This window comes from Tursiops truncatus, chromosome 7, assembly GCF_011762595.2.
Source record: "Tursiops truncatus isolate mTurTru1 chromosome 7, mTurTru1.mat.Y, whole genome shotgun sequence".
NCBI classification, from domain to species: Eukaryota; Metazoa; Chordata; class Mammalia; order Artiodactyla; family Delphinidae; genus Tursiops; species Tursiops truncatus.
The window spans coordinates 2,916,880-2,935,785 of NC_047040.1; the positions used below are offsets into that span (position 1 = coordinate 2,916,880).

Sequence of the window (18,906 nt, forward strand, 5' to 3'; positions counted from 1 at the left end):
CTGAGCCTGCACGCCTAGAGCCTGTGCTCCGCAACAAGTCACCACAATGAGAAGCCCGCGCACCACACTGAAGAGTAGCCCGTGCTCACCGCAACTAGAGAAAGCCCACGCACAGCTACGAAGATCCAACGCAGACAAAAATAAATAAAATTAAAAAACAAAAAAACAAAGAAACAACCTCCCACATATCTAATAAAGAACTTACACCAGGTATATAAAACTTACAACTCAGTAATGAGACAAGCAATACAATTTTTAAATGGGTAAAATTATTTGAATAGACACTTGAACAAAGGAGATAGAGAGTAAACAAGCTTGGGAAATGATGCCCAACATCTTTAGTCACTAGGGAAATGCAAATTAAAGTCACAATGAGACACATACCTAACAGAATAGCTAAAATTGAAAAGACTGATAATACTAGTTATTGGCAAGAATGTAGGGTAACTGGAATTCTCATTCATTGCTAGCAGGAATGCAAAACAGTACTTTCATTTTGGAAAAGAGCATGGCAGTGTTTTATGCAGTTAAACTTACTCTTATCACATAACCTAGTAATTGCACTGCCAGGAGAAATAAAAAACGTTGGCAAACGAAGACCTGCCCACAAAGGTTTACAGGAGCTTTATTCACAACAGCCCAGAAGTGGAAATAACACAAAGGTTCATCAATAGCCTGTTATAACCTGTTACAAATAAAACCCATACAATAGAATACAGCCCACCAATAAAGATACAAAATACCACATAGATGAAACTCAGAAGCATTACGCTGACTAAAATAATGTAACTTATAGCTCAATCAACATTGCTTAAAAATTTTTTTTTTAAATCAATCTAAGTTTCCACCTTAGGAAAGCAGAAAAAGAAAAGCAAATTAAACCCAAGGTATAAGGAAGGAAATAATAAAGAAAACAGCAGAAACCAATAAAATGGATAAACAACTGAGAAAAACAAAAGCTTGCTCTTTGTAAGAGATCAACTGGATAAACCTCAAGCTAACATGATCAAGGAAAAAAATAGAAGATCCAAATAAATCAACATCAGGAATGAAAACAGGGACATGAGTGCAGATCCCACAGACATCAGTAGACTAATAAGAAAATATTCCAAACAACTTTGGATGGTATGAGAATGCTAAGAGCAGTCTTACTCATCACAGCCAAAAGCTGGAAAGAATTCAAGTGCCCATCAATAGGTAAATAATTAGGTCATATTCATACAACCAATACTGTTGCCCACAACAATACATATGAATTTAAAAACATGTTACATGAAAGAAGCCAGAGAATAAGAATATATAATATGATTCCATTTATATGAAATTCAAGAACTGACACAACTAATTTATGATAAGAGAAATCAGAAAGCAATTTTGGGTGGGTAGCAGGGGGTGAGGAATTGACTGCAAAGGGGAAGAAGGGAACTTTGGGAATGCTGGAAAGATGTTTACTGGGATTGTGGTTACACAGGGATGTGTATCCATTCTGCAAAACTTATTACACTCTACAGTTCAAGTTAGTACATTTTATTGTTTGTAATTTTATACCTCAGCAAAATTTATTTAAAAAGTAAAAACTAAAATTAAAAAAAAAATGGGTCCATGGTCCCCTCTGCCTACAAGCCACCATGTCACAGTGGGGGCAGGCTGAGGGGACCTCCACAAGTCAACTGGGCAACTCTGACCTGGCCTGGTTTTTCAAATCATCCCTCTAACTTCACAGAAGACTCTGGTGGTATTTCAGCCAGTCTTTAGATTTTTGCTTTGTTTTGTTTCATTTTACTTTCTAGTATTGTTTCTTGTTTTGTGAGTTGATGTGGGGATTTTTTTCTTCTAAGTTCATTTCTTTTCTTTTCCTCTATCACCAAATTACATTTCCATCTTTTCTCTGAAGAATACATTTATTCCCAAGCATGAGGGACATTCCAAAAACAAACAAAACTATAAAAATGTTACCAAGTACGAACAGGAACTATCTTGCCAGGAGCCAGATAAAGAAGAGCTTTGAGCTTCAAGTGCAGATGCAATTCTTCCACCCTGACCACCTAAATATCTAGATCTTCTATATTATTGAGTTTTCAGACTCAGCCCCAGTATTACTGGCTGCAAATGAGCCAGTTTCAATACCATCTGCTCCATATACTGTTAAAACTTTACTACTCAGACCTATTTTTCTTTAATAACTAAGAAGAGCATGACTCCAAAAAGTTTTTTAAAAAACCAGGATGTTGGGCAAGTTTTTAGCGTTGGCGGATCTCTGCCACGCTTCACTTAATAACAAAGGACAAGAACCACAGCAGCTTTCTGAGTCACTGACACCACACAACATGGGCACACACACAGCACCTGAAGAGCACGCCACGCAAAACTCCATGTGCGCACTTCCACAAATATAAATGCTCAAGTACTAAGCAGTTACAGGCATCAAAACACAAATTCCTTCTTTACTTGATGGAAGAGCGAACACAAAAACTGTAACAAACAATCGTGCTGCAGTTTCAAGAATAATATCAAAGATGGCGTCATAGACATAATCTCAATAAGAAAAACATCCATGTAATTTAGTAAAAAAAATTCAGTTAAAAAACAAACAAAAGACCTATCCAGAGGCTGGTTGGACTCCACACAAACTCACTCATGTAAGCCAGTAACAAGCCCGGCAAAAGCAAACACGTTCTGAATAGCTGAGAATCACAAAGCTCTCACAAATGCCCCAAAAAGGCAGAGAGAAGAAAATATCTTTACTACAAACCCTCAAGTGTGAGACTACTTAGTAAACAGAGAACCGATCTTAATTGCCACAATTTCTGAAAACACCCTGCAATGCTTAACAGTAAGAGTAACTGACATTCATAATGGTGACCTCTGGTCACCTGGAAACAGTGTGCTCAGTATCCCTCACTAAAAAGGGCAGAGCTTGCAATGTGTTTATGAAGGTGGTCAAAGAATGGTTAGAACCTCCATCACTTCACAGTTACAAGCCCTGAGCTTCAGTCCTCTCTCCAGGTCAGGCTTGTGGAACGCCTGTTTCTGACAACGATGTTCTGATGTTAGTATCTCTACCCTAGTGCTCACTCATCTTAGAAATGGAAATGGTACCAGACTGAATTTATGGATACGCCCCAGAGTCGTCTGTAGAACCACCACACAAACTAAATGAATTTTTTTAAGTTTTCAAGCACATTTTGAAAATGGGATTTCTCCTGTTCTAATACAACATCTTCCATAGGAAAAAACCATCCTACCTGCAGGGAGACAATGCCAGGGGTTATTTGTGGGTTCATTACCACCTACTGAAATTCTGCATTCTTTCACTTTTTAATTAAATTAGCTAGTGACTCATTATTCTCAGTTTCTCACTCCCTTTCCCTCCCCCAAATAAAATAACACCCTCCACTTCCTCCACAACACTGCTTCCCCTCTTGTTAATTCCCTCTGTCCTGCTTTCTTCCTTCACCAGCCAGCCCACAGCAGCTCCACTGGCCATGACACCCACTGTCAACATAAAGCCAGAGGGCTGCACTGTTGAAACGTGCAACTCCCAGAGCTGCACTGTAACCAGAAAAAACCCAAGCCCTCCCTCTAGCTGCGCAGCGTGACCAAGGAGAAATACCTACCAGCTCGGAGCACTTGGAGCTTGGACACTTGATCAGTGCTAACAAGGACAGCTGGTAATCTGCTTCCTTCCTGGTGCCTGTAACAGGCCAGGCTGAAGTGCTTCACACCCATTATCTATTTAATCCTCCAAACGGTCCCATGAGATAGGTTCTATATGATCCCCACTCTGTAGCTGGTAGGCTGCAGCTGAGAGGTTATTAAGCAATTTAACCATGGCCACACTGTTGCTAAATGGCAGAGCAGGATCTGAATCCAGTTATGTCCTCAGAGCTCATACTCTCCACCCTACACCAGGAGCCTTCGGCGTCATTCGCTGGGGGCGTTAATGTCTGCACCTAGTTCCTGGGTACACGCCACATGCCTCAGAGCACTTCCCCATGCTTTATTGGACTACAGCATGTATCCTGTCTTCATATGGAATGGTCATTACCGTCATAACTTTCAAAAAGTTGGAGGACAAATCAAACCAAATATTATAGATTTCAAAAGTCTTTGGAATTTGCTGTTTGAAAATACTTACACATGTAAGAATATTACCTGGGGTGACAGTTAGCTGAAAGCAATGAAGCTTGTTTGGATCAGGAAAATACACTTTACACGTACCTGCAAAAGAAACAGGCCGTCAGGAAGGTCTGACAGTTAGCAGCAGTCTTTATGTTGAGGCAAACTTTGAAACACATGGGAAAGTTTAACGGTGCTGAGTCTATAGACTAAACCGGTATATTTCCCCTATTTGTTTAATAATAATTATGCCAATGTGCTGAAGTTGCAAACCAGTGATATTTGCTATGTGTTTTCCTCCTTACAGTTTTTTATTAGTTAGTTCCAAATTGGGATGTTATCTTTAACCCTTTAAATGATCCCTAAAATAGAGATTTTTCCATTAATTTCAAGAATGATGCTACTTTACTTTCAAAAGAAGAAACCGTACCTCAAGGAGATTAATGTATGTGGGTAAAGGCTAACTAAACATAGAAAAACCAGAAAAAGAGCCCAGGCCGAACTTCTGGTCTGTTCACCCAGCACCACAGTCATCTGTACCCACCACAGCAAAGAGAAGTTAAAAGTAACTGTACCAGCTAAGGTAGCTCACACCCAGACCACGGCTTTTCTTTTTTCTTTCTTTTCTTTTCTTTTTTTTTTTTTTTGCGGTACGCGGGCCTCTCACTGTTGTGGCCTCTCCCGTTGTGGACCACCAGGCTCCAGACATGCAGGCTCAGCGGCCATGGCTCACGGGCCCAGCCGCTCTGCGGCATGTGGGATCTTCCCGGACCGGGGCACAAACCCGTGTCCCCTGCATCACTGCGCCACCAGGGAAGCCCTCTTTTTTTTTTTTTTTTTAATGTCTTCACAACCCGACCGATAATTCAGATTGGTTTGCTGGTGACAGGATGCTCTGCTGACTTGGACGGCAACACTCTAATCGCATGTGCACTGAACCAGAACGGTCTGGATCAGGAGACCCAAGTAGTTCCACTGGAGAAGAGCTACTGCAAAGGTGCAGACAGGGAAGACATCCTACATCTGCCTCCTTCAGACAAACGATGCAGAAGAGGGGTAAACACCCAAGGGATAAATACTGAAGGAATGTGGAGGGAATATACGTAGAAATTGTCTGTATTTTATAAACCTGGAAAATATTATGCTAGATTCCTTGGGTCGTCTGCTATTTCTTACAAGTCCTGATGAAAATATTTGCCTAGTTTTACATGGTATGAATTTTCATCAAAAATAGGACAATTCAAATTTAGCCTTGGAAACAGCCTTAGAGACCATCTAATCTAACATCATCAATTGTGAGAGATGACATGAAGGTCCAGAGAAGTTCAGTGACCAGCCCAAGACCACACAGGTTATCAAGAGAAGGAAGTTTAGTTACCAAATTAAAAACTAGTTCATGGGCTTCCCTGGTGGCGCAGTAGCTGAGAGTCTGCCTGCCGATGCAGGGGACACGGGTTCGTGCCCTGGTCCGGGAAGATCCCACATGCCACGGAGCGGCTGGGACCGTGAGCCATGGCTGCTGAGCCTGTGCTCCGCAATGGGAGAGGCCACAACAGTGAGAGGCCCGCGTATTGCAAAAAAATAAAATAGAAAAACTAGTTCATGCCTCATTTCATTACTTCATGAACATGCCAGAGATGACACATAAAAACAATGCAAAACTGTTAGTGGGGTTTCTTTTTTTGACTGATCCCTCAGAAAATAGTTGCAGAGTGAAAGGTAACTCCATCTAGAAGAACAGGAAAGGGTCTCAGAGATCACATTGTCATTTTCCTTGTTTTCAAAATAAAGAAACCAGGGGCCAAAGAGTTCAAGGCTTTCACCCAAACCACACATTTGAACTGTGTGGAATAATTTAAATGGCATTCGTTTTTCCTAATCTTAACTTGGAAAGAGAAACACCATTTTTCTAGTGAAATATATGTAACAAAAACATATGACAAGGGCTTAGGAAATGTTTCATTGATTAAAGTTGGCAGCATCCATTTGTTTTTAATGTCTAGTATTCTCCTTTGTTTTAATAAAAGTACAGATGTAGAAATCAATCCTTCTAATATAGACTGGCCCACCAAGAATAAAGAAATTATCGAGATGGATTAAAAATAACAATAAAACTTCTAAAAAGAACCAAACATTTTAAAGCTAAGAAGAAGTCTTAGGTTCTAACATGACAACAAAAGGTTAAAAGTCAGCCTGTTTAGTTCAGTGCAGCAGCTTTACTAAAACTCCAGAACTAAGCTTTTCCTCTCTGCAAGCACAGGCTAAGGCTCTCACGGTATCTCCGTCCATCTGAAAGAGATGTCTTCTACTTTTTGCAAACAGAAACCTCTACAAACTTACATGAACAGAGCTCCTGAACTAGTTCTGAATCATTACTAAGCAGCACTGCTATATGGCAAGTTATTTTGTTTGCCTTAATATTTTAGAAAGATTATTAATCAGATAGTAAAGATCTATTCTTTGGTGGTTTCTTGTTTCCTCTTTAGTGAGTTGCATACTTTTGGAAAGCCTGGCTTACTTGTATAAACTGATTTATATGTCCCCCCACTTTGAGAGAATAGGCAGGGAGAAGAAGAGAAAGGAAGCATATAGCATGTAGTTTTTAAAATCTGACATCTTAGCTATAAAGGCAAGGAAGATGGGGCATGCCTTTTCCAAACCTAAGGTTTTTAGTTAAAGTCCTGGTTTGAAAGCCAATTATAGTTTTATTGTTTTTAAACCAAACATTTAGATAAAGCTAAACTATATTAGTTACAAACCAACAATCTCTGTAAGATTAACATACAAGGACAAAATAAACTGGGTGTAAGTTGGAAGTTTTTTATGGTCTTTGATTAAATGTCTGCATGTGTATATATGTTCAAGATGGAGGGCCAGTGGGAAGATATGATGGGCGTGGAAAATAGAAGGATTACTTCATTTTCTTTTTTAATTGGACCTTATTAGATTATTATATAATCTGAAAAGAATAGAGAAAAAAAGAGAGAACAGTATAATGAACCCATCACCCAGCTTCGGTATTTTACTAATCTTGCTTCGTCTGTCCTACCCACACATACAGTCATTTGTTTTCCTGGAACATTTTAAAGCAAATCAGTTGTAAATACTTCAGTAGGTGGAAAGATAACCTTTTAATAGAAATCCAAGATATTTCCTTCTAGTTCTGACTAGAAGAAAACTTTGAAGTCAAGCAACTTTGAAGTCAAAAATCCAGACATTTTTGACTTACACTAAAATATATTTTATAGCACAACCCACTATACTCATATATAAATACTATATATTAAAAATAATTTTTCAAGGAACAATATGTACTTACCCTTACACACTGATTACACAACCACTTAAGGGTTGCACCCCACAATTATCTTTCCAACTTTAGGTGGAGGTTGGGATGGGCCCTCTCTCACCCTGTATCAGATGGCCTCCGTATCAAACTCTCTCGAGCATTCGCCCAGACTAGGAGACCCACGTATAAAATAGTTCACTCATATTGATAAATATATTCAGCCTTAACCAAGTATAATGATAAAAAGTTCTAATTTCAAAAAATACTAAAATGGTCGAAGCTTTCACACTTTGATGGTCTTACAAAATATAATGGCTTGGGAAGGCATCAATGATAGGGGAAAAGAGAAACACTGACACGTTATCACAGGAGTTAACTGGCTGGTAAGCAAGCCCGCTGACGAATGAGGCCCGCAGTCAGTCCCTGTGTGCTGGGGCACAAGGACCTAGCAAGGTGAGGCGACCTGGAGACATCAAGGCAGCACAGCTGTCCTACCTTGGGCACAATGATAAATTACAAATAAGCACTTTTCGGGCCAAAAACATGGTACTGTCACTAACAAAAATAGGACTGTCCACCATTGATTTATATGCCTTTTCACTAAAAGAGGACGTGGGACAGAATGCTGTGTAAGAGGAACAAACCCTAACCAAACGCACCTCTGCAACAAACAGTAAGGAGAGGAAGTACTGCCATGCTGCATTCTCCTCTTTATCAGAGCCTCGAAAATCCTCCTGTCTATTCCTAACATACATAGAAAACGGGCTTTTTGCTACGCAAAGTTATCAAAGCATAAAACAAGCTTCTCCATGCAATTATTTCACAGCAGTTAATGTGTGGGGATGCTATACTTACAAGGTAAATTAGCTTCAAGTTCTGCAACCTCTGTAGAAACAAAGAGATTATTGTTAATATTAGTCAATTGCTCCACATAAAATCACCAGCTCTAAACTGGCAATTCCCTCCAGAACAATGAAGAAAACAAACAAACAAACAAACAAAACTGAATTAACAGAAATCTACACTTGGTCTAAAGGTTAGACTTTAAGCCAGGAAGTTGCTTTCAAAGATACAAAGTGACTTGCAGGATGCCAGCAAGTGCAGTCGAGGGCCCTTGAAATTTTACTTCCGCGAGAATGAGAACTACTCAAAATTAACATAGAAATTATCTATAGGTAAACAGTCACTAAAGCGTTTTTGAAAATCTTGTTCCCCCAAGTAGTGGAACTACTGCCCTCAAAATCTGATTTATATTTATATCTCCGCCTCTTCCAGTTTTTCCGGATTTGTCTTCCCGTGAGGGCTTGCCCAGTTTGCGCTAGAACTTTTCCAGGGAGAGAAAACTCTCTACCTCCGGCTGGGCTCCTGTGCTGCCCCTGCCACCTGTGGGCAAGCTGATACCCAAGGAAGCCTCCTCCTTGGAGCTGCATTCCTTCGCCCTAGTGCTCTCCTCTGGGGCCTCTTCTGTCCGTCACTCATTCAGCATTCAAGCCCAGCACCCCTCTGCCAGGACAAAGCTGCAGAGCTCCCACCAAACCTGCTATTCCCGAGCTGAGGTCTGGGGGAGCACCCAGAAGAAACCGGGCAGGCAAGTCGTCTGCGCCTCTGACACAACATAACGTGCTCTGGCGACTCTCCAGCTGCGGAGACTGAAGGAAGGAGGAGGTTTTCAATCTGGGCGTTAAAGAACCAGTAGAATTCAGTCCCACAGAGGTGGGGAAAAGGTATTTCAAGGAGATAAGTTAGCAATGTGCAAAAGCACAGAACTCAGACAAGCACAGAAACCAGACGGTATGCAGTGCAGCCAGAGCAATGGGAAACAAGGTGGGAAACCAGGGCCAGGATGGTGGAGGGCGCAGAATTCTCCACTTTATTCTGCAGCAACAGGAGCCAGGGAAGGTTTCTGAACAAAAGTTCCTAAGCTTTGCCTCAAGAGGACACCTAAGCGGAGGCCAGGTGACCTGGGAGGTGGGTGCTCTGAGAGGCGGCAAGGACTCAGCAGAGGTGGGGAGAGCCAGCGTGCCTAACAGCAAAGGGGACAGAAGGCTCTGCCAACTGTCGTGTGTGTGTGTGTGTGTGTGTGTGTGTGTGTGTGTGTTTGAGTGTGTGCGGCAATCAGAGATGGCACCGAGGCTTGAGGGCTGAGGAAGCTGAGGGGGGCGGGTGGGAGAGTTGAAGTCTGGGTGCACGACCAGGGCCAGGGCTGGGGAGCCCCTGCAGAGTGATGCCACCTGACGTCATGAGACCAACGAAGGGGAGAGACTGGTGAGAAGAAAGAACTTTGGCAGAAAGCAGAGGACAGGAGCAGGGAAAGTCACCGATGAGAGACAGGAGGAACAGTAGGAATGATTCAGTAGAGAGGACAGACTGGTCCGAGGGGAATGAGGCCTGAGGCAAGCCTGGGATGTGGATCTCTGACCGGTGTGAGACGATACCTCATTGTAGTTTTGATTTGCATTTCTCTAATGATTAACGATGTTGAGCATTCTTTCATGTGTTTGTTGGCAGTAAGGTAGATAGCTGGTGGGAAGCAACCGCATAGCACAGGGAGATCAGCTCAGTGCTTTGTGACCGCCTGGAGGGGTGGGATAGGGAGGGTGGGAGGGAGGGAGACGCAAGAGGGAAGAGATATGGGAACATGTGTATATGTACAACTGATTCACTTTGTTATAAGGCAGAAACTAACACACCATTGTAAAGCAACTATATTCCAAAAAAGATGTAAAAAACAACAACAACAACAACAGGAAGGTAAGTGGAAAGATGAAACCAGTCTACAAAACACTAAGAAGCAAATGACTCCTTCAAGTGCAGAGCAGGGGGTGGAGAGGGGGAGAATGGGTGGGAAGGGAGAGGCCACAATGTTTGTAAAGCTGAGTGCGTTAGTGGGGAGACTGGCAGATGGCTATTTTGAGGCTAAAGGTTTAGGAAAGGCACAGGCTCTGACCTCAGCTAGCTGAGAATCTCGGTAGAGACGGGTGGCCCACTAAATGTATTAGGTCTGGGTTCCAGGCACTCGGGATGGGTATCCAGACAAGTGAGGTGAGGCAGAGGAGGGAGGAAGTAAGGACTGCAGTCCTGGCAGTCTTGTGCTATGGTATACTAGAATATATGCACTTAAAACAAAATGATGAAGATCCTATGGAAGGTTCACTAGCATCATACTTATAACGACCATGGTGATCTTTAGTTTCGCCTTTCACTCTAGCAGGGCATGGGGTAAAGAAACACTCTGAGGCCACCCACCCCGGCCCTCCGACCAGGATGGGGTCCGAGCCAGGCTCTGCTCCAACAGCCCACACAGGGCACTCATTTTATCAAAAAAGCACACCTCTTATCAAATGAGTCATGCATATTAATCACTTTTAAATATATGCTATCCATATAATTAAATCTAGATGGTTTTAAGGTGAATACTATTTACATATTTATTACACTATTACTTAACTTTTTGTTGATAAGTATTCACAAGAAACTCTTCTTGAGGACCCTTCTTTTGAGAGATTGATGCTGGCCACTGGAACCTGGTTTTCTCTGGAGGGCCTATCCTGACTCCTGTCATGAGAACTCTTGTCATTCAGTTTTACAAAAACCCAGAGAAATAGAAAACACGCCCAGAGGATGTGAAATGGGGCAACATGACAGAAGTGAAAAATTTGAGAAGACAGTCTACTGCCAAGGAACAGGGAAAAGGTGAGGCCCGGACACAGGAGGGCAGGGATGCACTGACCAGGGTGTCGTGATGACTGAGCAACAGAACCGGATGCTGCATTACAGGGACCTAGTGTGGGGATGAGAGGCTCTGGGCCAGAGAACGCCTCACTGTAGGACAGGGGTTCTCCGCCCTGGCTGCACACAATCATCTGGGGAATTTTTTTGTTTTTTTTGTTTGTTTGTTTAATAAACAGCCTTGGTGAGGTACAATTTACATACTATAAAATAGACCAACTTTAAGTGTATAATTCAATGATTTTTAGTAAAATTTGGAGCTGTGTACCCATCCCCACAACCTAGCACCTGCTAAGCAAACCCTGCCACCCCACCCTATCCAGACCAATTACACCAAAAGTCCTAGCTGGGGCCTAGGCCTCTGAATGTTTTATTCCTCCAGGTATAGGAACTGCTGTAGGCTACTTTGCCAAGCTAAACTATTTACACACAGCTAATTTACACAGACGGATTCAATAATTTCACATTGTGGTCTAGAATTCAACTCCAAAGACGAGAGCCCTCAGACCTAGTCCAGTGATGACCCCCACCACAGTCAGGGCCTCTGCAGACTTCTGGTCCAAGAACCAGAGTGGGCAAGGAATATGACCTTGGAGGCAGAAGGATTTCATTAAAGATGCCTGGCATTTTAGTCCAGCCCAGTATGGAAGATAAACGAACTACAACGCAGTGTTCCTCTCAGGGAGTTGTCACAGATGACAAGTAGTTTGATGATGGCAAATAATAATTCACTGACATCGATAGTAATAACCTCAGAACCCACCTACAAGCAGACTATGGCCAAAGAAGCCAGGGATTTGCTTTACACGCTCAAGAGGTCTCTTGGCAAAGCAGCAGTCCTCCCCTGGATAACCTCACTGCCCAAAGGACACCACCCCACCTGGAAGGTAACAAGAAGTTCAGATATTTTTAAACTGCTGAAGTCGCGCCTGTTGCAAAGATGCTAACACCTCTCCGGCTTACAGGCCCACCTCTGGGGAGGCACCTGGCACCTGGCACAAGTAAGTGGCTGCACAACTTCCTCCTGAGAAATTAGACGCTTTTCCTGTCTAACTACACATCAAACCACAGAGCCCACTTGAAGCACGACTGACTGCCCTGAAATGTCAGACTACAAAATCCGCCCCATTACCACAATGGCCCCCACACAGCACGCACTCAGCCCCTTCTGCGGTAGGCTGCCCACAACACAGTGCTCTAGCTGTTTCTGCACCACCTGCCACTTGAACCTGTGCCTTTTTGGTGGTGGGGACTGTAGATCCTGACCCAGCCCTGGGACCCCAGTGCCTGGGCCTGAGCTTGGCACACTTGGAGTGCTCAGGAAATGCTCGACAAACAAGCACACTTGCCAGCAGGGTGGCAGTACTCTCAGTGTGAAAATCCTGAGACACGAGGAGCCTTTCTCCTCAGACAGCTGGGGACTGAGGCATTCCAAAGGTGCTGAGGACTGAACCGTGTCCCCCGCCCAAGTTCTTATGCTGAAGCCCTAAACCCCTACCCACCATGTAATGGTATGAGGTGGGGCCTTTGGGAGGTAATTAGGGTCAAATGAGGTCAGGAGGGTGGGGCCCTCATGATGAGATTCATGCCCTTATGGGAAAAGACACCAGGTGCTTACAAGCCAGGAAGAGGGCCCTCATCAGGAACTGAATCTGCCGATGCCTTGATCTTGGACTTTCCAACCTCCAGACCCATGAGAAATAAATGTGTATTGGTTAAGCCCCCCAGTCTATGCTCTTTTATTATGGTAGCCTGAGCTGACTAAGACAAAGGCCAATCATAGATGCAGATGGTTCTTAGCAAGAGCCAGCTCCGAGCCCCATCAGGTAACACGAGGCAGGGCAGCTGAGCCCTTTGACCCAGGAAGAGCTGGCAGCTATGTCCCATGAGACTTGATTACCTCTTTCCACCTGAACCACTACCTCTTCGATTTCTTGAACTACAACTTTATCTCTTAGCCTCCCGTCTGTCTTTATGCCTTGAGCACCTCTTCTGCATCACCAGCATCCATGCACAGTGCCCTTATGGGGGAGACACTTGCCCCAGCAGCACCATCCTATTCCCAGAGATGGCATGGCTACTGCCCAAGAGCCCCACCAAGCCCCACATCAGCCCTTCCACTCAGTCCAAGGGCCTTCTAGCAGCACACTGCAGAGTGCAGGCCCAGAGTACTCACGGCCCCCTCCCTCCACACTCTGGGGAAGCTAGGATGTAACCCCAAAAACCAGCACAGCCCCCGTAGCAGTCTCTGGGAATGGATCCCCAAAGCCTCATATCACCCACTTTCAACATGAGCAGACAAAGCTGACTTGAGCCCTCACGTGTCTTCTACAGATCCTCCCTGCCCACCCCCATTCCTGGGCTATCCGGCACACCTGAGGGCCACCAAATTCCCTGGGCAGTTTCAGTGGTGTTTAACCCTGCAGCCAAGCATTTAAAGGTTAGGCTTGGGCCAGCTGCCTTACTCCACGTTAGCAGGACTCCTCCTCTTTGGGCCACTGCCCTCGTCTTTAGAACACATATTGGAACACACAGCCACAGCTTCAAATGCTGCTAAATGCTCTGAATACCCTGCCAACATGACAAGCCAACCCTGAGCCCACCTCCAGAGTCCTGGGCAGGGCCTGGCATGGAGAGAGCAGCTCTGGAGAACAATAAATGGTTCTCTTTTGCCCACTCTTCCAGGAAGCGCCCTGAACCGGAGCCGTTCCTATACCACGTGACCAGACCGCTCATGTGGACACAGAAGCGCTCAGCCAAAGGCGGCCCCGTGTGGCACCTCGTGGAGACACCTGCACCTTGGATGCTGGGAAGCCCATGCAGGAGGGCAGCCAGGCCTCTCTGCTCTGCAGAGTAGGCTCAGAGTATGGAGAGCCGCCACAGCTGCTAAAACAAGAGAACACCAGGAGCCACATGGAGCACAGGGGCTGATGGGACAATGGCTATAGATTCATTCCCAACTCCAGCCCTGGCCCTGAACTCAGTCAGCTCAATTCCAAATCTCCACATTTAGCAAAAGCTTCCTGCCAGCCTGCCTGGAGCCCCTTGAGGTCTTCAGGGGCCACTAACAGGAGGCTGGCACACACCAGGCACTAAAATCTTTGTCACGTGAACAAGTCAAAGGACAGGGAGACACACAATCACGTTCCCATTATATGAAAAGTGCCAAGCTTCAGACAGAAAAAAAAGTAGGTCATTCTGCCCAGAGGCTTTTTTGGAAGGTGGGGAGCATCATCAGACTCAGAAATTGACGGACTTGGAGGAACCACAAGGGTCCACCGGAAACGCAGTGCCCTCTGCCCTGTGGCTGAAAGCACCGGTGATGGCTCCCAGAGAGGCCCAGACCTGAGCTGGGGCCAAAAGGAAATGCGCAGATCTGAAACGCTCTCTCCCCAGTGTCCCCAACTCCCAGGATTCAGGGCAGACAGCAGCCCTCAGTCCTCGCCCAGAAACACCTGATTGTTCTATACCCTCCAGGGACTGCTGCTGCAAGCATCTCTCCAGTTGCAGCCTGGAGGATATCCTTGAGAATGACCCCAGGGGTGCAAATGAAAAGCTGGTATGGCCAAGGTGCCAGTGTGGTAGAGCCTCACACTGGCCAGCGGCTCCGAGGCAGGCCACAGTATTCCAGGGACAGCTGACTCCACCTGTCACCTTCAGAACTGGGCCCACTAGCCCAAGAAAAAGAACAGAAGCTTCAGTTTTGTAGCTACCACTGGCCCTCACCACTAGGGACAAGTGTCCCTGTCAACCTCCGATCTCCCACGTTAACCTTACAGCCATCCGCGCCAAGCCAGATCTCCACCGTGCATGGTCAAGCATGGCAGCGGACCAGCTAAAAACATATTTTTGCCTCTAAGTGTCTGTGGTCTTTCCTCTGGGCGATGGACGCATGGCCCAGATGCCCTCTCAGCGAGGGCTCTCAGCAGATGGCCTTCAGCTCTCAACCCTTCCAGGGACTGTGTGGGCTGCCCAGAGTCCCACCTCAGGCCAGACCCATCTGACGACTGGTCGAGCAGAGCAGGAAGGCCTGACCATCTCCCCTGACTGGGGACAGCTGTGAAGGGCCACGCCTGCTCTGGAGCAGAGGCTGTCATGGGGCCTCCGTCAGAGCTCTCCCTCTCCCTCTGCCCGCTCCTGCTTCCTCCACCACCCTCCACAGGCATCAGTCCCAAGGATACCCTTTAATAACTACACCGCACGCCAAATTCCCCACTCCCGGGAACCCAGCCCGTGGCACCGAGTCCCAAAGGCGCATGAATACACTGTTCTGCTACTCAGGGATCCTCAGGAGCAACATCCTCACGTGAGCCACAGCCACAGCCCCAGATGACAGTCCTGACTGCAGCCATCTCACTGAACCCGGACAACTGACTTTTCTCAAAGTCCCCAAGGGGAGTTTCAGCTAGGAGGGACTCTCACAGTAACCACCCCTCCAAGTGCCTCACCAGGCCCACGACAGCCATGGACTCCGCCGGGCTCCACCTGACCATCAGAAACCCCCAGAATGGAGGTGCTGCCGCATTCTGAAGGAGTGCTCTAGGTGCAGCCCGAACAGTCATCAGCCATGAGAGCGTTCTTTATTACAGCCTCCTCTCTCAGGTCAGGCCCACCCTTCCTCTCCACCTACCCTCCACCACGAGCCCAAACTACTCACCACTCAGTCAGCCGGCCCACACTGGGCTGGCCACCCCGAGGCAGATGGAGAGCAGGCCACATGAGGGGCGTGTTACACTGAAGCTTGGTACAACCACCGCCAACTGCAAGTGCTCTGGGCCCGGAAACCTAATAACCCCCAGTGTCTCTGGGAGAATGGAAACAGGTGGCCTCTCGAGGAGGTTTTGCACCTCTCCTCGATAAGCCTCACAAAATCAAAGGACCTCAGCTGGGTCCTGTAAACCCAGCCAAAGACATCTCCTGTCCTAGGAGCTGGGGCAGAGTCCAGCTCCATGGGCCTCAGGGGGCTCCCCTGGGCTGCGTCAGGGCCTCGAGTCATTTGAGAGCTCTCAGGGAATCCCTGAGCGGGAGGGCGTGTGGTGGAGCCTCTGTGCCTCCCTGAGTTCTCTCTTCTGGGGACTCACACTTCTGTTCTGCTCCTTCGGGTTCTGCTTGCTGGGTCTGTTCCCCAAGTGCCTGCCCTACCCCAAAATGTGGGTCTGGCTGTCTTGCTGCAATAAAGCTGTGACCTGGGCAAGCTTTTGAACCTCTGAGTCTCAGTTCTTGAGCTGTAAAATGAACCACCCACCTGGCAAGGCTTAGCAAAAGTCAAAGAGCTGCCCCTATAAAGCACCCAACAGAGGGCCTGGCCGCAGGCGCTCAGCAGACAAGTGCTGCTGTCCGCCGTGACAGGAGGCGGGAAAGAAGATGGCGCCGTCCATTTGCCAGCTTCCCCCCCGCTCCTCCTCAGCTGCAACCCCCTTCTCACCGCAACTCCCTGGCATTAGAACACCCTCCCCTCGAAGGACTTTGACCCACGCGTCAAACCCCTTCCCTGGCTTGCTTGGCTCCTGGCTTCCTCTGCAGATGGAACCCTTGAGCCAGCACCCAGGAAAGAGACTCAAGTCCTATCAGGCCACCCAAGTGAGGGGCTGCAGCCCAGGCCACAGCCCCAAACCCCGCAGGGTAAACCTTCCTGCGTTGTAACAAACTAAATACCGTCTAACGCTCTCCCTGACACAGAAGGTATTTTGCCAAAATGTCAAAAACGATTCTGACTCCATCTTTAACCTATCACCCATCAGGCTGGGAAAGCCAGAGCTCAGTCACGATCCAGGGGCAGAGGGAGAACAGGGGAGAGTACACCAGTGACGCGTCCCGGAACCCGGCATCTCCTGTGCCCACCCCTTCCCAAACGCAGCTGTGCTTTGCTTCTGAGAAGGCCCAACACGGGGCATTCATAAACGCCAGGTCTCCCACCAGCAGATCTGTTCCCGGACATGCAGATGGCAGCCACCCCCACCATGTCCACCTAACACAACATGAAAACAGACAGTTCTAACAAATCATTTAACCCTCTGTGCTTCCTAGCTCCTTACACTTAAAAATGTAAACATGTGTCATAAAGTAGAGTGCTCCTTCAAGGCAGAAACTGTTTGATCTTTCGTGGTCCTCATGACCCTAGGAAACTGCCTTTGCACTCAATAGTTGTAAATCTGTTCAACGGATACATGCAAAAGTTCCACACAAACACTCGCATAGTCACACACATACATCACGTAACCCTTCTCCAAAGACTACTGCTAGGACACTCTATTATTAATTCTGGGACAAGAACCAATTTTGCACAAGGCTGTCCTCAGGCTGTGAATAAATAAAAGAGAGAAGGATCCTAAGAGATTACCGATCTCCAGTCCCTCCCTCTACAGGTCAGACACTCTGCTGCTGAGGAGTCCAGAAAGGAAGAACCTCCCCGACTCCCCACCCCCACACACACACCAGCCGGATAATGACAGCACTGAGACCAGAGTCGTCAGTCTGCTGAAGGAGTACCTTACTCCTTCTCCTAGCATTCTGGCAGCCCCTGCAGAGAATATCCCAAGGGCATAAGACACGCCAGTTTTAATACCGTTTTCTTGCCATCAGCATTCCCATAGTGTGTGCAGAGTACAAAGTTCTTCTGTTGTATGTGACAGCAATTATATTTCAAAATATTTTCAAACAGGTACTTCTATTCAACAACAGGCTGCTTCGTATCCCAGAAGAGCCTCCAGGCAGACTTCATTTTGTTATGGGATAGAAAAACAGCTCACACGGATGGTCATTACCTTTGACAAGCAGCCTGTCTCTCACAGAAACCCGCCGAGTGGAGTCGGAGGCTGTGGCTGACGCCCGGGACCCTTTGAGACCGTCATCCCGCTTCAGTTTGCTTGCCAGTGTCAGCATCACTGCTACCTTTATCCTGAAAGGCCAAAAGCAGGTTAAGACAGTGACTGGACAGTGAAGACAATGATGTAAGGTGCTTTTTAATATTTTTCCCATAATTTAGTTACAGAAAAATTTAGCATGTAAGATACAATAACACTGCATTCCTTCATAATGAATGTGGATAATCTCTATGCCTCTCTAAATCTGATGTTTTAAAGTATGAATGAAAATTCAACAAGGGTGAGCCAAGCATTTAACACTCACTGGGCGCCAGGCCCCGGGATGTAGCAGTGGCAATGCTCCTGGGCGCTCATGGTCTAGGGCAACCTCCGCTGACGGGCCTCACGTAGGCCCACCGCTGTCCACTGGTAAGTCTGCCCATCCCCGCTGTGTGGACCATGCACCTGAGGGTGTGGCCCCAGGGCCTGGCCCAGCACAGACTGAAGGGAGTGTCCACCTCTGGTGAGGAGGGAGCACCGCAATGCTTTCTTTCCTCCTTCCTTTAATAAAGGTGTGGCTAGAACCTTAATAAGCATCTTCACATTTATTTACATTGTACTGTATTTATATTGTTAGGCAATAGCAACATAATTAAGTTATAATTAATGTTCCAGACTAGATTATTTTCACTTGGCTACTTCCAACCCACCTATGTTTCAGGTTCCCTCACTGACAGCTCACTGGGAAGGATAATAAAGACCAAAAATAGGTGATGCACCTGACTGCTTCAGAGAAAGGACTAAAGATGTCAACGATGTTTACAGATAGAACTGTCCTCTAGAATCTGCCTTCTGTTTCTAACATAAACCGCCATTCATCTGACAGGCCTCCTAACTCTTCTTGCTTGCTTTACCAGTTGGAGAGGAATTCTGGAACTTTTTTTTTTTTTTAATTTTTAAATTTTA

General features: G+C 46.2%; 1 protein-coding gene across 4 annotated transcripts in view; it reads right to left on the reverse strand.

Annotated features, from left to right (window-relative positions):
- UBE2F (ubiquitin conjugating enzyme E2 F (putative)) overlaps positions 1-18,906 on the reverse strand; it is a 51,866-nt gene that overhangs the window by 28,077 nt on the left and 4,883 nt on the right. For 2 of the 4 annotated variants that reach the window (XM_004328349.4, XM_019923488.3), the window contains exons 2-4: positions 17,902-18,035; positions 8,264-8,293; positions 4,156-4,221 (exon numbers count right to left, since the gene is read on the reverse strand). In XM_004328349.4, coding sequence (XP_004328397.1) covers positions 4,156-4,221; positions 8,264-8,293; positions 17,902-18,019 — 214 coding nt within the window. In that variant the 5' untranslated portion in view covers positions 18,020-18,035. Of the gene's footprint in view, positions 1-4,155; positions 4,222-8,263; positions 8,294-8,759; positions 9,492-17,901; positions 18,036-18,906 lie in introns of those variants that run through there. The other 2 variants (XM_019923489.3, XM_019923490.3) reach the window with 2 other exon arrangements.